Source organism: Etheostoma spectabile, chromosome 8 (assembly GCF_008692095.1).
Source record: "Etheostoma spectabile isolate EspeVRDwgs_2016 chromosome 8, UIUC_Espe_1.0, whole genome shotgun sequence".
NCBI lineage: Eukaryota > Metazoa > Chordata > Actinopteri > Perciformes > Percidae > Etheostoma > Etheostoma spectabile.
The window spans coordinates 4,676,752-4,693,692 of record NC_045740.1 but is presented as its reverse complement, the minus strand read 5'-3'; the positions used below and the strand labels follow the sequence as shown (position 1 = coordinate 4,693,692).

At 38.4% G+C, this 16,941-nt stretch overlaps 2 protein-coding genes across 2 annotated transcripts; both read right to left on the bottom strand.

The window, feature by feature from the left end:
* Nucleotides 1-973: 973 nt before the first annotated feature.
* On the bottom strand, nucleotides 974-9,259 carry hbp1 (HMG-box transcription factor 1). Its single transcript, XM_032524464.1, has 11 exons — nucleotides 9,155-9,259; nucleotides 7,730-7,901; nucleotides 7,454-7,634; nucleotides 6,889-7,009; nucleotides 6,630-6,744; nucleotides 5,934-6,052; nucleotides 5,434-5,590; nucleotides 5,063-5,207; nucleotides 4,002-4,289; nucleotides 1,983-2,124; nucleotides 974-1,885 (listed from the first exon to the last, which is right to left on the bottom strand). The coding sequence occupies exons 2-11, from the start codon at nucleotides 7,800-7,802 to the stop codon at nucleotides 1,868-1,870; spliced, it is 1,359 nt and encodes a 452-aa protein (XP_032380355.1). The 5' UTR covers nucleotides 7,803-7,901; nucleotides 9,155-9,259; the 3' UTR covers nucleotides 974-1,867.
* A 348-nt stretch (nucleotides 9,260-9,607) lies between these two features.
* On the bottom strand, nucleotides 9,608-16,941 carry prkar2b (protein kinase cAMP-dependent type II regulatory subunit beta). The gene is made up of 11 exons (XM_032524463.1): nucleotides 16,437-16,941; nucleotides 15,347-15,382; nucleotides 14,461-14,513; nucleotides 14,249-14,332; nucleotides 13,903-14,009; nucleotides 13,390-13,543; nucleotides 11,703-11,804; nucleotides 11,537-11,611; nucleotides 11,359-11,427; nucleotides 11,128-11,263; nucleotides 9,608-11,023 (listed from the first exon to the last, which is right to left on the bottom strand). The coding sequence occupies exons 1-11, from the start codon at nucleotides 16,933-16,935 to the stop codon at nucleotides 10,869-10,871; spliced, it is 1,470 nt and encodes a 489-aa protein (XP_032380354.1). The 5' UTR covers nucleotides 16,936-16,941; the 3' UTR covers nucleotides 9,608-10,868.

Sequence of the window (16,941 nt, the reverse complement as noted above, 5' to 3'; positions counted from 1 at the left end):
GGTGGGTGTGGTCCATCGTGACATCATGTTAGCTAACAAATAACACTTCTTGTCCTTCCTTCCGCTCCTCCTTCTCTCCAACTCTGTCTTCTATGAAACAGTTGTTGGTGTTGAGGCCTGAAGTCAGTTAGTCAGTTTTTGCTGTGGTGATTTCCTCAGTAAAAAATGCTGATATTTCTTTTCATAGTTTCTATTGGCAGTTGGTATAAACAGAACCAAACGTCTATGTCCGATGGACCCCATAGTTACACGTCTGCAACCGGCAGAAGATTTCCTACATTTTGACCAATAATGATGTACTGTATGAAGAGCGAAAACTGTAGGATAGTACTGTCGTCACCACCGGCGTATGGTTAATATCATTAGTAACAGATCATCTGAGCTAACTTTACTCTGCTGTTTGACATGTCTTGCAAAGAGAGGACAACACGGCCTCCAGGGAACAGTCTCATGATAGGTGTGTGTGTCACAGCTTGTTGCTATGGTGATTTCCTCTGTGAAGAATCCAGATTTTCTTTTTCAATGTTTTCTATCGGCAATTGGTGCAAACAGCGCGAAAAGTTTAAGTCCGATATGCTCCATCATGTCTCCTATCAGCACAAGATTTCCTACATTTTGACCAACAATGATGTATGAAGAGTGAAAACTGTAGGACAGAGAGCAATTTGTTTGAAAAACTTTCAGACAATCGCACTGCAGCTCCCCACTCTGTCCTCCACTTTAGCTCTTAACATTCCGCCACATACACACACATTGGACAATCTGAAACGGTCTGAAAACGGGACAGTACGTAAACTGTGATTTGGGTGAAACTGTGTTTGATATCTGAATGCCTATTCAGCCCGCAATAATAAGTATGGGCAATAATTGGCACACTGAATTTAAAAACAAAAGATGAGAAAACAAATGTACTCACAAAGCCAAGCATCTCGACAGATTGATTACAGTTTATGGAAAAAATGAAACACTTGGATAAGATGCAAGTTTTAAAAAAGTATTTATAATATGATACAAGGATATTTTGTGCAAGAGGTTGTTGGGGGTGTGAAACCTGTACATTATGAACAAAGCACTTCAAATTCGAGAGCAACCTGAAAGCAGAAGTGAGCCATGAATGTGTCAAACGGCTAACGGTCAAGATACTAGCTGTATTATACAAATGGTTTCCACCAGTATAAAATGGCTGTATAGGTTTAGATTACATATTTATATAAAGTGCAAAAGATACAAAGACTTACAGCGAAGGTCTGAAGTGCTTTGTGACAGAACCCACCACCACATGCTGAAAGCCCTCTCATCATATGGCTGGGTGGTTGGGCAAAAATCTAAAAACTTGGCAGGGCAGCATCACAAATTGTTGGCAACAGTCGAGCTGCAGAATATCTACTGTATTACAAAATGTATCAAAGGGTTACCAATCTGTGCAATATATTGAACCTTACAAATATAATCCATTTGAACAGTTGTGAAAAAGTTAGCTAAAATGACCCCTTTTACAATTATAAATAGACACTTGTTGTTTACTGCCCCTTCTACACTGAAGCATAGCACCACAGGCTTTCATTTCCAACCTTGACTAGGAAATAACCTGGAATAAATGATAAGGTCCATTTTTATATAAAAAGGGGAATAAGACATCTTCGAAATGAAAGATACTAGAAAATATATGCACTGTTAGTGACTAGATTACATGTTTTGTTTATAGTTCATATTTCTGGTTTGTCTCTAATGTTTTAAGGTTACAAAAAGCAAGTGAATTCAGCATCACAGTTGAGTCTCAAGAATACAGGAGAGCAAAGAGGCATCAAGCACTGTCCAGCACCTCTCCATGTCAAAACGCCAGCAGCTGGGGTTTATGGGGGAATATCTAAGTCTGCTGGGAACCCTGTTGAAAGACGACATAAAATGATAAGTAAATATAATTTATCATGCAATGTCAGCGTACAATGTGGATGTTGTAGTACAGTGACTTTTCTCCTTACTGAGTTGGTTCTTTTACGTTTCCAGCAGTCTGGATTGAGTCTTTTCTGCTCTTCAGCCAGAGCCTTGGCCTCCATGGTGAACATCCTCCTCTCCTCATTCTTCATCTTCTTCCACTTGTCACCCAGGATGACACTAATGGCTCTGGTATTTAAGGTGAGAGACAGAAGATCAAGGACTTTTATGCCATAAATATTTTATTAAAAAAGATTTTAAAAAGTCATAGTATAGTATGTCATAACAAAAGGTATACCATAAAAGTGCCATTTAAAAAGTCAGTAAAATATGCCGTTACAAATGTCATTAAAAGGTTCCATGGCATGAAAATTTCACTTTAAGAGGATTTTAATTACGAAATTAAATTGCTTAATTAAAACATTAATTTGCGTACCCCCAGCTTGCCTATGGTCCCCCAGTGGCTAGAAATGGTGATAGGTGTAAACTTAGCCCTGGGTATCCTGCTCTGCCTTTGAGAAAATGAAAGCTCAGATTGGCCGATCTGGAATATTGCCCCTTATGAGGTCATCATACAAGGTTGCCTCCCCTTTCTCGGTTTTACCCACCAAGAGAATTTGGCCAACCATCAGAGCGAGACATCATGGCTTTCAAATGAGCAAAGTGGCAGTTGGTCAAGGCCACACCCCCAGCCTTCCCCTCCCCCTCCTCAAAAGCTACAGACTCAGAAATGACACATACTAAGGAAAGCTTCATAAAGAAACTTCAGATATTGTATTAGGGGACCACTAAGGTCTATATAAAAGCATCCAAAGAGCACCATGTCTTTGGGCCTTTAAATGAAGAATTGATTTATAAACATGTTTAATGGTCCAAGAAAATACAATTACACTGAAGGCAAAGCTTGATTATACTTCTGCCCTAGAATTATTTTGAAAGAAACCTAACACTAAAAAAAAATAACATTGTCTCGATGTAGCGAGAGAGATCGTCAATCTCACATGCAGTGGAAATCATATTGGCTGGGACATGATTGGCTTAAAGAATTGGTCCAAAGACGCATTGCTCATGGGTTCTTTAATGGTGGGTCTTAAAGGAGAGAGCATTACTCATTCAGTTTTGCTACCAAAAAAACCAAGACCACTGGGGTCTTACCCCTATTTTCCACCGGGCGCATCTGTGCTCTTTGTGTTAAACTACAAAGCTTCACATATAATGGCTTTTAACTTTTAATCTGTAGCTTTGGGCTTGACATCTCTAGCCTGGTTCAGTCATTATAACTATCAACACAAAGGGACTCTGTTTTTAAATTGTCAATACACACAGAGTCTACCCTCATTCTCTAACAGTACCTCTGCTTCAAAAGCTAACATGTCAACACAAAATGAGACTGGGCTGTAACAGTATGGTCATAGTATACTTCCATAGATGTCAACTTTTGTCAAAGAAATACTAGTTTATATTTCTTGATGTTCAACTTCCAGGATTGCTCCCGTGTAGCAGGAAATTCCGCCAAATGCATGTATTTTCCGTTTCCCTTTGCGTTCTTTGTGTTACAATAATTGACTGATCTCTCCAGGGTAAATTGACACAAATAGCTAGATTATCTATATGTATGTATGTGTATATATACATATATGTATATATATGTATATATATATAGCCCATGACGATTCAGATTGTTTTAAAGAAATGCTAATAAACCACTACAAGTTTTCCTCCCATCGTCGAATGCTATGTGCGCACTTTGAAGGAGGGTCTGGAAAAGCGAAAGCGAAACTAAAGAAACACTGACGCAGCGTGTGCCATCATGCTATTTGGTACATTACACAACTAGACTACAAGTGTCATATGACTTCCATTCAATGCTAAATATGTATTTACTACACACACCTGGACCTGTGACATCACATCCTCTTTCAGGAAATTATATTGAACGCAAGGCTAATGTGAGCGTATCTAAAAATGTTACATGATAATATAGAAACTCATTACCCTAAATTTGATAATTCTGCAATGCAAAACAGTATGTATAAGTGCACTGGATCTCATTGACTTTTGCATACCTGTTGTCCTTCCCAGGATACATCTGTGTGTACTCCACTCTGTACTTCTTGGCAAAGAGCATGAAGGCATTCATTGGCCGCTTGCATTTTGTAGGCGTGGCACCACCGGCTGTCCCTGAGGTGTGGCTCTTGTTTGATTTGCCAGTTGAGGATTGTGGAGAGCTGGAGCGCTCAAGTTTATCACAGTCTGGACTGACAGCACCCCCACTAGACAGGGAGGTCCTGCGCTGACGAGCCATGCTGCTGAGAACATACACTGCTGAGGAGTCTAGTGGGGTGAAGTCATAACTGTAGGAGAAAAGTGATCAGACATTAATATTATTATAATTTTATTAATCTATCACATTTTAATCTGCAATTAGTTCTTTTCCAGTTTGTTACAAAATGTCACCTTGTCACTCGTCAAAAAAAGTCTCAAATATACAAATACTAGATATGTAAATGATTGTAGATTTGCTACATAATGTATAACTGCAGTAACATATTTAGATACCAATTATTTTGTTTTTAGAATACACACTGTATTTCTAACTTATTTGTTTAATTTTATTTAAAGCAATATAGAAATCATCTATATCTTTGGCATTCTAATCATCGTCTCTCAAATGTCCTTATATTTAATTTACTGTCATAGAGGAGTAAAAAAAAGTATTTATAATGAGGAAGGTAGAATCAAAGAATTTTGACTCAGACCACTTAATTAAATTTTCAAAATAGTTGGCGATAACTTAAAAATCTAACAACTAATTGATTAATGCTTGCATTTAGCTTTCGGTCTGCAACTTTACTGATATGTTTAAATTCCACCGCTATCATAGTTTCATATTTAGCTGCAGCGGGAAGCTGTTTTCAGTGAAAAACAACTGGAATATTGTATTCAACTTGTGATTCCCAAGTGGCCAACAAAGTTATTGTAAGTTGCAGGTTTGAAGCCGAGAGGAGCTGCACATGTAGATTCATAACTACGAGCGACCCCTTTTAAACTGTCACATTGTCATTTTACACATTGTTATGGAAATATATAAATTACAGCCACTTTAAGTTTAGTTATAGGAGTGTACCTTCTGAAAGTGTCAAAGACGACCGAGTCATCACAGTTAATGGCTTCTGGGTGGTTAGGTGGCAGGCACACATTGCCCAACTGCATCTCATAGCAAGGGATCCCATGATGCACCACAGTAAGGCTTGGATAAAAAGAAGACCACCCTGAAAAACCCAGATGGTAAATTACAGATAATTTTGTTCATAAAACTGTTTATTTAAGCAAAAGTTTAAGTATTTTACATTTGGCAAAAGTTTGGTCTGTGAAAGCTTCTGTTGGCAAAGACCAGATTCACATTTTAACAACAAAGCTAAAGAACACAACCTTCAGTCAATGTGTACTGATTTTGAACAGAAATCTAAGAATAGTTTTCAAAAGAGCTTATTTTACCTTTATTCTTGACAAAAAAAGGGTGATCCAATCGGCATTCAGCTGTTAAAAGGCCGTCATCGGGTGAACCAGGGTCAAAGGTCAGTTTAAGAACTGCTTGGCCAAAAGATACCGTCTCTTCATGGCTCAGCAACTTCAGCCCCTCTAAACCATATCTCTGTAAATGAAGCAAAAGAAAAAAATGGAAAAAAAGTCTTAACTTACCAGCAAGATGAGCATTTGGACCTCACTAACAAGGAGGAATTGGTGATTAAACAACTTGGTGCCTGATCGCTTGGTTTTTATGATAGTAAATGAGACCACCACTGCAAATCATCAAGGATGTTATGTTTCATTCATGCACTTAGTTACTAACTTTTTGTCCCTCTATTGTTAACCTGGCTGCCACCTTGTGACTTTTACAAGCCATTATGTCCACTGACGTCACACTGCATCATGCAGTCAGTGCAGAAGTAGAGCAGATTCTTATTAATAATTTTAAGAAATAACAAACTCACTACCTTAAAACAGGAGGATGATGGCATCATGGTTTCATCATCTGAGTCATCATCAGAATCCCTGAGTTCATCAGCTTCCTGCCACTCCACATTAGGACCTCGATGAAAGCGCAGGCGAGTTCCTGAATATCAACACAATGTGACATGATAAATAAGCAAATGTGTGTTGATACAGAGAAGAGAATGCTGGAAAATGGATGCAATACTGCGGTTTGGACACCTGAGGTCAGAATTTCTTTGCAAATGTTCGCTTGTACAAATGTTTACTTGACCTGGTAGTAAAGAGAGGGGCTTTTTAGTGTTAACAAAAGATTAGTGTCAGCACCTCTACAGTTTCAGTCTAAAACAGTCTTCATTACCTGCCGGTCAAAGCACACTTTATGGCAGAGCAGTTAAGCAACCAATCAGTAACATTTTGACCACATAAATTACAAGTCTATTCACAAACATTCCAGAAGAGTTTCCCATAAGATAAAAATTATATAATTGTGTTTCTCAACTTTTTTGTTTTACATTTGTGTTTATACATTACTGATCTAAACGATAGATTTAAGAAATCATACATGAATGGCTTGTTTTCTTGCCTTTAAGCTGTGAGGAATAACTCTTTACTTTCAACAACTTCAATGTGTATGATTAAGGTGTAAAGTGTATACTGGTGGATGCATGCAGTATGTACATGGTTGTGTACGTATGCACCTTTAAGGAAGCAATGCCAGGCTGTGGAGGGCCAGTTGTGAGACCAGGCCATGTCTTCATCATCCGAAAAAGATGAGGACATAGAAAAAACTCCAGACTCAGATTCACTGCTAGCCTGTTGTAAATAATAATAAAAAACATCTTACAAGGACATCGGTAAAATAAACAATTTCTGTATACATGTCATACAGAATGTAGTAAATAATCACTAAGTCTGCTAGAATGGATGATTTTTAGGTTTTCAAAGGTGAAAGGTTACCCTGACACGCCTGCGCTCCCTGAGGTGGCCTCTGGACGGGTTGGGTGCACTGCTGGCTAATGGGGGACGGGCGTAGGAATGCAAACTATTACTGTTGCCAAAGATGTGGACTGGAGATGATCTGAAATAAAATGACAATGTTATAAATATATCATCGTCATATATAGTCATTGGCTACCCTTTCATATTTTTAAGTAAAATATAATTGATATTTATAATCTACAGACAGCTGATTAATACGTTGTTTAGCACCAGCAGGGGTATTCAACAAAACAAAGTTAGCCAGGTTTACTGTGAAAATGATTTTTGCAATATCCTGGTTGTAATGACCTAAACATATTGTAACATTTACTTCAATACTTGCAAAAAAACAACAACAGAATTTTAGAAGATTTCATAACATTTTTTACATTATTTGGCTAATTTGTCAATCTCTGCTTTGTGGAATACCCACCCTGGGGTACTATGTACTTATGTTCTAACAGGGGTTGTCAACTTCTCTTTGAGTTTATATCACTGTATGCACTCATCAGATTTTGTTGTTTTTCATGGCCTTGGTACAAACCTCTTATGCAGGACGCTCTTCAACAGGGGGCTCTGAGGACTGGTGGCAATGTTGGCGAGCTCAGTGAGCCAGTTGGTGTTGGGGGAGCAGCTGAGCTCCTGGTGAGACACCCCTGCTCCAACCTGAAATAATCCTGGAGACCTCTGGTCCTCCACCACCTCCTGCAACTCTGGCATGTCATCTAGGGAGAAGTCAACAATAATATTCATAATTGATGTGGAAAAGTTCCGTTTATTTAAATGTAGAATGTAACTTTTTGCTGGTTTAGGATTTTACCATAATCCATGTGGCACCCAGGTGAGGAAGGCAGTTCCTCGTTGCACTTGAGTGGATCGAAAGACTCGTCCATTCTGACAATGTTCTGTTGTTCCTCTATTTCTTTTAACAGGTTGCAGGTCAGTTTACTGAGCTTCCATCATCATATTCTGCCACATCAGCAGATTTTATGCTAAACAAAAAGGGACAACCCGAGTACTTTAACAATCTATTTCCAATGCTGCTTTTAATGAGCCTTAAGCAATAACGACAATTGGAATTGCATGCACACGTCTGAATAGTGTTCAGTGGATTCGTGTTGTACTCATTGACATAACGAACGGATCCAGAGCAAAAAACATTACACATAAACCGTAAAAGGTCGGTGGACAATTAAATAAAGAAAAAAACAGGCATTATGTTATCATAGCAAGACATGTCATGCACTGCATGCAAAGATGGTAAAGGTATGAAGCGTTTATGGAATCCTTTGTTCTAAATCGACACAGTATACCTCTGTGTCTAGTCATGTGACCAGCTGCATGGAGGCCTTGTTTATAAACTTAAAAAAGGATCTGGCGCATGCGTACCAGAGCCCATTCATTCAGAACTGCGTAGCAAAAGTGAAAATTAGTAGAAATACGTTATGAAAAGTATCGTAATAGAGGCTCAAAAACACGAAGTTGAAAGAAATATAAAAGAATATCAATGAAAGGGTAAAATTGTCTTTGTCTGATATATTTGACGTCATACAAAGTAAAAGAAAAAAATTAAAATATCTAATAACATGAGAACATGAAATTAATCAGTTCACAAGGAAGAACTAACGGATGTTTGCTTTCTGACAACCCATCAATGGTCGCTACAAGCTCTGACAAACCGTTGCTTAGACTTTAATAAACGCGGATATACGAATACTGTTACCATTTCAAAATTATTATCAAATATAAAAAGACAGTTTGACGCTCAGGCCTACTGTTTTCTCACTCCTCAAAATCAGCAGCAGTGTCCTTTGCTAGTACAAACGCAACGGCTGTCGTGTTTAGTCTATGGTCTAGTTAGCTAGCTACATTGTAAACAAAAGAATGTCAACAAGTTGAGGCATGACGCAACCACTGCCTTGTTCAAAATGAATGACACGATAACACCGAGGCCTTTAAAAGACAATTTTTAACGAATCAAAGCAGACTGTACCAATTAAAAGACTTACTTTGTATGTTTTGACATACAAAACGGCTGTCGGTTGGGCTTGTTACCACCAAAACTAGCGTCACAGCGAAAAAAAACAGCTAGTAGAGCACAGTCATTCGTCATCAAATAAATGCGTGACAACCCCGCTCAAACACCATGGTAGAATTGCAAAGACACTGATCAAACAACGCTTAAGTTAAAATATTGTTTGAACCTTTAATTTCTTCGAAAAAAAGTAGTCAACTTCCCACTTACCAAACCTTTTCGCCATCAAGAAATTCTCTGGCATTCACTCGAAGGGTGGGAATGAATGTTTCCAGACAAAGCCTCCTATTGGTGAATAAGAACGTCAATCACAATAATCCGGGTATTCTATTGGTCGATACTGTTGAGAAAAATATTGACGGTGGGGCCTAGTTTGTTGATCATCGTATGATTGGATGAACGTTCATGCCTGTTACTACCCAGTAACAGCTGATTGGCAATGACAGGAACAATACATTATTTTTCTATCTTCAGTGTTGCAACTACAGCAAAAAATACTTACATTGCTTTCTAGATTATTTTTCCTTTCCCTTGTACATAAAAACAATTGATTTAACTGTTTTACTACAACATATAGTTAATGAACAACTGTATGAATAAGGCATGAATGAAAAGCTTCGAAAGTGTGCTATTCCAATAACAAATACTTATGTAACACGCAAATGTAAAAAATGTTCTTTATTGACATGAAAAGTGAAACATACAGTACTTTCAGTCAGTATTATGGGTTTGCCTTAAAAATTACCAGCACTACCTGCACAAAGAAAGGAAATAAATTCAGAATGTTTAAATGTTAAACCAGCTTTAAACAGTTTAAGCTGCAGTAAACCACGGACAAAATACAGAAGACTTCAATTATTAATTTTAAAAAGAGAGAAGAGAGAGAGAGAGAGAAGACCCACTTTAGATTTCTGTTCAGAGGGAACATTGAAAATGTGTTTCCAAACAGTATAAGTTGTTGGCAGAGGTAGACAGCAATAATGGATATCATAATCATAATGTATGTTTCACTGACACAAAAACAATATGACTTAATTTTACATTAAAACACAGGAAAAATTAATTGTTTCAAGACACTGCCTATAATGACTACAGTCTAGTGGGGCAACTAGTTAAATTAAAGCTGGGCATATATAATAACAGTGAATACTCAGTTTTAAATTGTACAGCAATGTGTTGTATATTCTTACAAAACTATCAGCTATCTTTCTGATGTTTTTCTTTGCAAAAGCATAGTATTAGGCTAACAGCCACAAATACACACTTACCAACAATGACACAGTTTATGAACATGTATTCAAGGAATTAAATCTCATAATAAACATAAATTAATTTTGTAAAAGTATTAAAGTACTGCCAAATCTACATTCTGTTGTGATAAAAATGTGAAATATGTTATTAAATTAACTTATTTTACACATTTTTATCCTTTTTCATGTTGGGGCACTTTTCCTCATGCTGAGTGTTAGTGCTCTTGCCAAAAACGACAAGAGATTGTGACATATCTTCTAACACTTATCCAGTAAGAAATTAGTTTTGGCATCTGATTTTGACCAACAATGTTAACAAATGTACAAACAATATTATACCGTAAGTGTAAATATATAATACTGTGGAGAAAAGGTGAGGGTTAACAAAACGTCTGACACTGACAAGTTCAATGTATGCTTACATTTTTAGGGTGAGAGTTGTGAGAAATCTAATTCAAACAAGCGTTGAGCAATTCTGCTTTGGCTTATTTTACTTTTGTCATAACACTCAGTGGCAATCTCTGTTAAAATGAATCTTGTCTGACGTAGTCTGTTTTATTTATCTGACGCACAAAAGTTGAGGTGAATATTCACATTTGTTGTAAGAAAAGCCTTTAAGTGATCATGGGGGGGGAAAACTCCATACAAGCCTCTTTTTTATTGTAACCACAGATTCATGGTCCATTGGAGCTGTCTGATGCACTTTGCTGCTCAATATCAGTGCTTGTTCCAAACAGGGTGACCAGCTGCTCCTCATAGTTAGCAATGTTTCTCTTCATGATGTCCATGCACGGACCCAGCAATCTCTCAAAAGCTTTGATGTCCATGGCTGATTAAAAAAAAGAACAGAACAGAATAATAATAAGTGGTATACTGAGAAGTCTACATGCTGGACGGATCAAATTAATAGTCATAAAATTGCACAAAACATACCCAAGCATTTGACGGTTCCCACAGCGTAGGCTGATGCAGCTCTGGGCTTGTTTGTGACAAGCGCCAACTCCCCAAAATACTGGCCCCTCGAGCATGTGGCGATATCCACCTCCTCATCTTCCTGGTCTTTTTTCGTCTGGCAAAACAGAAGGGCACACTTTAACATACCAGGACATGCAAACAAAGTTTTCTTTCACACTTAAAAATGAATGGTTGACTTGGCAAACATACCCTGCTTCTTTTCATGGTGATTCTAACTTGGCCAGACTCAACAATGTAGAAGCGATCTGCTAAATCACCCTGTAAGACAAAGCACAAAAAATAAGCAACTCGGGGTTTATAAATTCTCCATTGCATCAGAAAATGAAATGATCAATCCAAGAACAGATCATACAAAGAGATTCATCACCTGAGCAATAATCTGCTGTGAATCACTGTACACCTTGGTGGATATTACATCCACTACCTTCATTCTCTCTGAGAGCTGTGGATGAAAGGATATTTGGTTGACAATGGTTTTTACTGGAAATGCATACTGCACTTTCTTCACACTGGAGGACAAAGCTAATCTTAACCTCTAATGATGTAAGAAGTGGTAACGTTTCAATGAACGCCTCATACAGCCTCCTTTTCTTGGCATTGTTCTTCACTATAATCCTCCTGAATGTCAGACGATCCTGAAACACAGATTCAAAGAAAAGGAAAACATTCAGAAGCATGTGAGACACGGGGTTGTCCTGTCTCTCTGTGTTGTTATCATAGACTGCATTGTTATATGTGTGTATATGTACAGTATATAAAAAACGTCTTTTTAGAGTATTTTTGAGTATCAAAAGCCCCTCTCTTTTCTCTTACTTTAAAATGTTACAATGTTTGTGATGACTCGTAATACACATAATGGAGAAATAATCCAGGATGCACAGAAAGTCTGGCATCGCCATCATTTTCATTTGTTGTGCTTACTACCCCCGCACCTTTTAAAAAGTCAGGATGGCTGGGTGGCAATACTCATTTACATTTTCCCCACAGCTCGAGATCGTTCTGGTACTCTTTCACCTGACAATTACTCATATGAAACATTTGGCAGTAGGGGTCGCTGTAAATCAGTTGTTAAGTAAGCAGAGCATCTCCTGCAAACCCCTACACCACTCAGAATAATTCAAGCATTAGCACATAATGATAAACCTTTAGAGATATCTCAGTTGTATGTTATTTCAGCAGGGCAATATATAATTATACATAGTTTAGAATCAAATAATGCCCAGCAACATGTTAGATGACAACATGCAGTGGTTACATGGTGTACTGTAGGAAACATAGGCAGTTGACTACGGTTCCTTCTAGGTGGGAACAAAGAATTCCCTACCAAATGAGCAAATATGGCTTTAACCTTGTGGTGATGTGGTCAGTAGGGTGCTAGGCCTGAGGACTTAGCGTACTGAAGCTTATCAAACCAAGTTGCCAAAAAGGTGAATGTTTACAATTTGAATGCCAGACTTAGACTCAAATTAAAGCTCCTACTATAAACTACGGTTTGCTTAGAGACCCTTCAGCAGCACTGTTCCTCCTCAACCTCTGGGGATCGTTGGTCGAACAGGACTGGCTGCTTGTTCACAGACTCAAACACGCACTACAACGAGGGTCAACAGGGAATACAGATGCCACCTGCCCAGTTTGCACACAGGTGACATAACAAAGCTGTTACCCTCAGTTTAAGGACACGACCCTCACTGAGTTATTAATAAACAAGCTGCTTCACAGATCGAGTAGCAACTGAATATTCACAACGGCTGTTTTGGACACAATTTAAAAAGTTGTTGGAAGTTGTTTTTACCAAAATGCTGAAATTTAAAATAACAATTAAAAAAAATTAGCAATGCGGGTAACACAATTGTTTTCACCTCGACTTGAGTCTTCTCCATGATGGAGTTGACAGCCTCAGTTTTCACATTTTGAGCATTTATAACATTTACAGTATAACATAACCATTGCAACATTTATAACATCTTGAGTACTCATTTACATACGTTCATATTAGGTGCTAGTACTTTCTCACTTTTTGTTGCATTCAGTGGGTTTTATACAGTATGTTATCTCAGTCAGACAACATGATCCCACCTACTGCATGGTGCCAGGTGCCAACACTGCCACAGACATCCGGGATATTTACTGTAAATCATGACAACTGACAGCACAGCATGTTATAAAAGCCTGTGCACGGAGCCAACTGTGCTCTTGCATTAGGCATCCTGGTTTACTCACTAGGCACCAAAGGGCTCCAGGCGAGGTGGCGATTATTGTGGCTGCCCTGGGGGTGTGGTACATCAATGCCAGTTCTCCAAAGCTGCCTTGATTGTCGTAGCAGCCTACCAGCTTGTCTGTGCCATCAACCTTCACGAAAATATTAAATGTCCCTCTGAATGAAAATACAAAGAAAAATTAGACAATTACAAAAATATAAACACAGGGCAGCCATATTGGTGTGTCCTGACATCGTAAGTCAACAGGAAATATGTATGTATACATATTTATATATCTTTATCTCTGTTTCAGTATTTATTGTTTATTCTTATTCATGTTTAACATGTGTGTTTGTTTGTATGTATGTATGCACCCAATCACCAAGGCAAATTCAATGTAGTTCCATTACTGTTTTCTGTTTCTGTTTTCTGTTTCTGAACATTGATTTACGGATTTTTTCACAAATATATTACTTTTTATAGATATATGCTGTATAACAATCAACAATGTTGCAAAAGCCACATGAAAGATCACCTTTCAATGACATAAAAGTTGTCCCCATCATCATTTTGATCAATGATATGCTCCCCTTCAGTGCAGAACTTCTCAAACATGGCATCCAGCACCTGAGACATCTCTTCCTGTGATGGTGGGAAATATTAGTCAAATATATGAATTTCACGCATTGAAATAATCATGCAAAATCCACTAGTGAGGGGTTTTAGCTACTTGAAAACAACCATCTTTACAAATCATACATAGTGCACTGAGCTGCAGCAAAAAGCTGTTGGCCTCAGGCCATGTTCTCCTTTGTGTAATTTAAGAGATGGCAGAGCACAAACCAGAGGACTCCAGAGTACTTATGGAATAATCCACTCACCGGATCCAAATTCTTAAACAGAAGAATGTCCCAACATGCTTGCTGTAGTCTCTGTCTCTGCTCGTCGGTTTTTGGATGGGTAACCTGCAAATAGAAGCACAGGTCTTGTGACATGACTCTATGCTTGCCAAAATATTAAAGTACACACAGAAGACTTTAAAATGTTGATTCAGATACAATTTGAATTCTTTGTGGCAAGAAACACAGTTTACCCTTGGCTCTTTATCCTCGTCATCTTCATCAGGATTGAACGCTTCAGCACACACTGCATGACAGAGATCAAGTAGTCACTCCTTACCAGACAGCAAATTCATAAAATTATTCCAATTTCTGACAGAACCTTTGGAAACAACATTTAAACTCAAATGCTTAAGAATAAAGCTTCTTATTCAAGTGACCTAGCAGCAAAAATCAAATCCAAGGGGTTATTCTGCAGTCTCATGCAATAAATCTTTCAATAAACACAACTTTTCTGGTCTTAAGTGTGGGGCTTTGGGGGATGGGGTGATGGTGGTGGCACTCGCACCACATTTCCTTCCTGTGTTTGTACGGCAATATACTGTAGTAATAACACACTTTTACTTGAATAAACCTAGCTTCTTGCAGGACACGCATTGAAAAATACTTTATATTTCAATTCATAAATGTGGGAAACTTCACTCTGATTTTGCAGAAACATAATGCAACCTTGTTGATTATATATATATTTATTTATTTATATATCATGAAGATGTATCAGTCCTAATACAGAATTTTTTGAGAAGCCAGAATGTTACTATTATGAGGAGCAAGGGATCATTATTAATAGCAGTCCTTGTCCTCATCTCTCTACCCACGTCACTGACTGACATTATTAACCGGACTTGAGACAAAGTGGTTTCACAAACTCTAATTAATCAACTCTATTATATAAGCTAAAGACAGTGAGAAAAGACAGATGAAAAGAAATTTCCTGAATCACTCGTATTACTGAAGCAAATCTGACGTAGCCTCAGTATTCATGTGTCAAAAAAGTTGAATATGTTTCCAGCACTGACACTGTCCAGAGTTCTCCTCTTGACAGAACAAGCTTTAAACAGCCAGCAAATGACAACTTACCTGATACTCTTCTGATGAATCTGTTCATTACCGGGGCTGGAAAAGCATAGAACATATATATTTTAACATGTTGGATTTCATTAGGAAGTACATCTATGTCACAGTAAGAGACTCATTACTAAAAAATGTAAGGTTAATGCACGTTTCTACATTAGGAGAACATGTGTAGTGGAATACATCCAGCCCTGTGCTTACTAAGGACCCGTACTCATTTAGGTAAAACCTGGATAAGGACAGCTGCTCTGAAGTGTGTTTGAATCAAATTTGAATAAGAAAAATACTCAAATGTAAAACACCGCATAAATTGCCAAGCTCACAATTGTCTCAGTATGAAATATCCATTAGATAGGAGGTCTCTTTATAGCCTGTCAGCCAATGTTTTCGGAGGAGGCTCATTGACATATTATTATGACAAGGCACTGGAGGTGTGATGGTCCAAAATACTACAATAGTTAGTTTAATGATTAACTATACTTTACTTTTCCTTATGTAACCATTGCAGCCAGCCTTGCAGACCCTACCACTCATTGGGATGCTGTGTCAGAGCTCTGGGTTGCCATGCTACTTGCTGCACCTTATTGCAATACTGCACCGGCCACTGTGTTGCACATGACCACATGTGGAAGCCCAAAATAATTTAGGGGCGGTAAACGATATATTTTGCATTGTTTGCATCAAAGCAGAGGGTTAATTTAGTACCTTCTGCTTTGTCATATTGTTGATCCACCAGGGCCCGTCAGGCCTGCACCTGAAACTGAAAATATTTAAATGACCTAGAGGTGCAGGGTTTGTCTAGAAAACACACAGTTCCTGTCTTTATTACAAAAACGTGTCTGCACATATGAAGAAAGACACGTTCATTAACCGTCATTCAGCCTCCGTGACCATATATGGCAAATGACAGAGCCGTGGTGGATGCAAGGTGGCGAGCGCTGGAGCATCACTGCGTTTAATGTGCATCTTGTTATTCTCTCCCACTGAACAGAAGCCGAGCACACAGCGATAAATGCTCATTGCTCTTAATAAATGAACGACATCCACTGTCACACACCCTCCTGACACATAGCCTACATTGAATTTATTAGCCTACCTATGAATTCTTCGTCATCGTCGTCCTCTTCCTCCTCCTCTCCGTTTTCCGAATCGATCTGCATGGCTTCGTCAATGAAATTGACCGCTTTTCCCAGTCTTGGGGCCGAATTTTGGTCATTGCCAAATGAGGCCTCTTTGGTCTCGCTTTCCTTCAGCTGGGTGAAGTACTGTAATGCAAACTCGAGCAAATCCCTAGGCTGATTCCTCAAAACTTCCACGGTAAAGCTCTGTAACAGCTCCGTCAGTCCTTCAGGAATTTCTATACTCATTCCTATTATCAGTCTATGGATGTGGACAAAACCGGTTTGCTGCGAATTTAAAATAGGCCTAATCAAACCGATAAGATGAAACAAGCCAAAATCAGCAAACGGGTGTAGTGAGGCCACCCAGTCAGCAAGCCATCCACTGCGAATCCTTTCTTTTCCTTGAATGAAAATGGCTCTGGATTTCTCGTCCAAGCATCTTCTGCTGCTTCTGGCTACAGGCAACCCACGCATGTGACC

Bases quoted from the DNA above. Each gene is read 5' to 3' on its own strand.
- hbp1 (XM_032524464.1), bottom strand. From the start codon at position 7,802: ATGGACGAGTCTTTCGATCCACTCAAGTGCAACGAGGAACTGCCTTCC. The intron at 6,745-6,888 runs GTAACCTTTCAC...TATTTACAACAG, and splicing joins GGGAGCGCAGGCGTGTCAGG to GCTAGCAGTGAATCTGAGTC. The intron at 5,208-5,433 runs GTAAAATAAGCT...TGGGTTTTTCAG, and splicing joins TTTTTTTGTCAAGAATAAAG to GGTGGTCTTCTTTTTATCCA.
- prkar2b (XM_032524463.1), bottom strand. From the start codon at position 16,935: ATGCGTGGGTTGCCTGTAGCCAGAAGCAGCAGAAGATGCTTGGACGAG. The intron at 14,333-14,460 runs GTAAACTGTGTT...TTCTATTTGCAG, and splicing joins ACGAGGATAAAGAGCCAAGG to GTTACCCATCCAAAAACCGA. The intron at 11,612-11,702 runs GTTAAGATTAGC...TTTCATCCACAG, and splicing joins CACTTCTTACATCATTAGAG to CTCTCAGAGAGAATGAAGGT.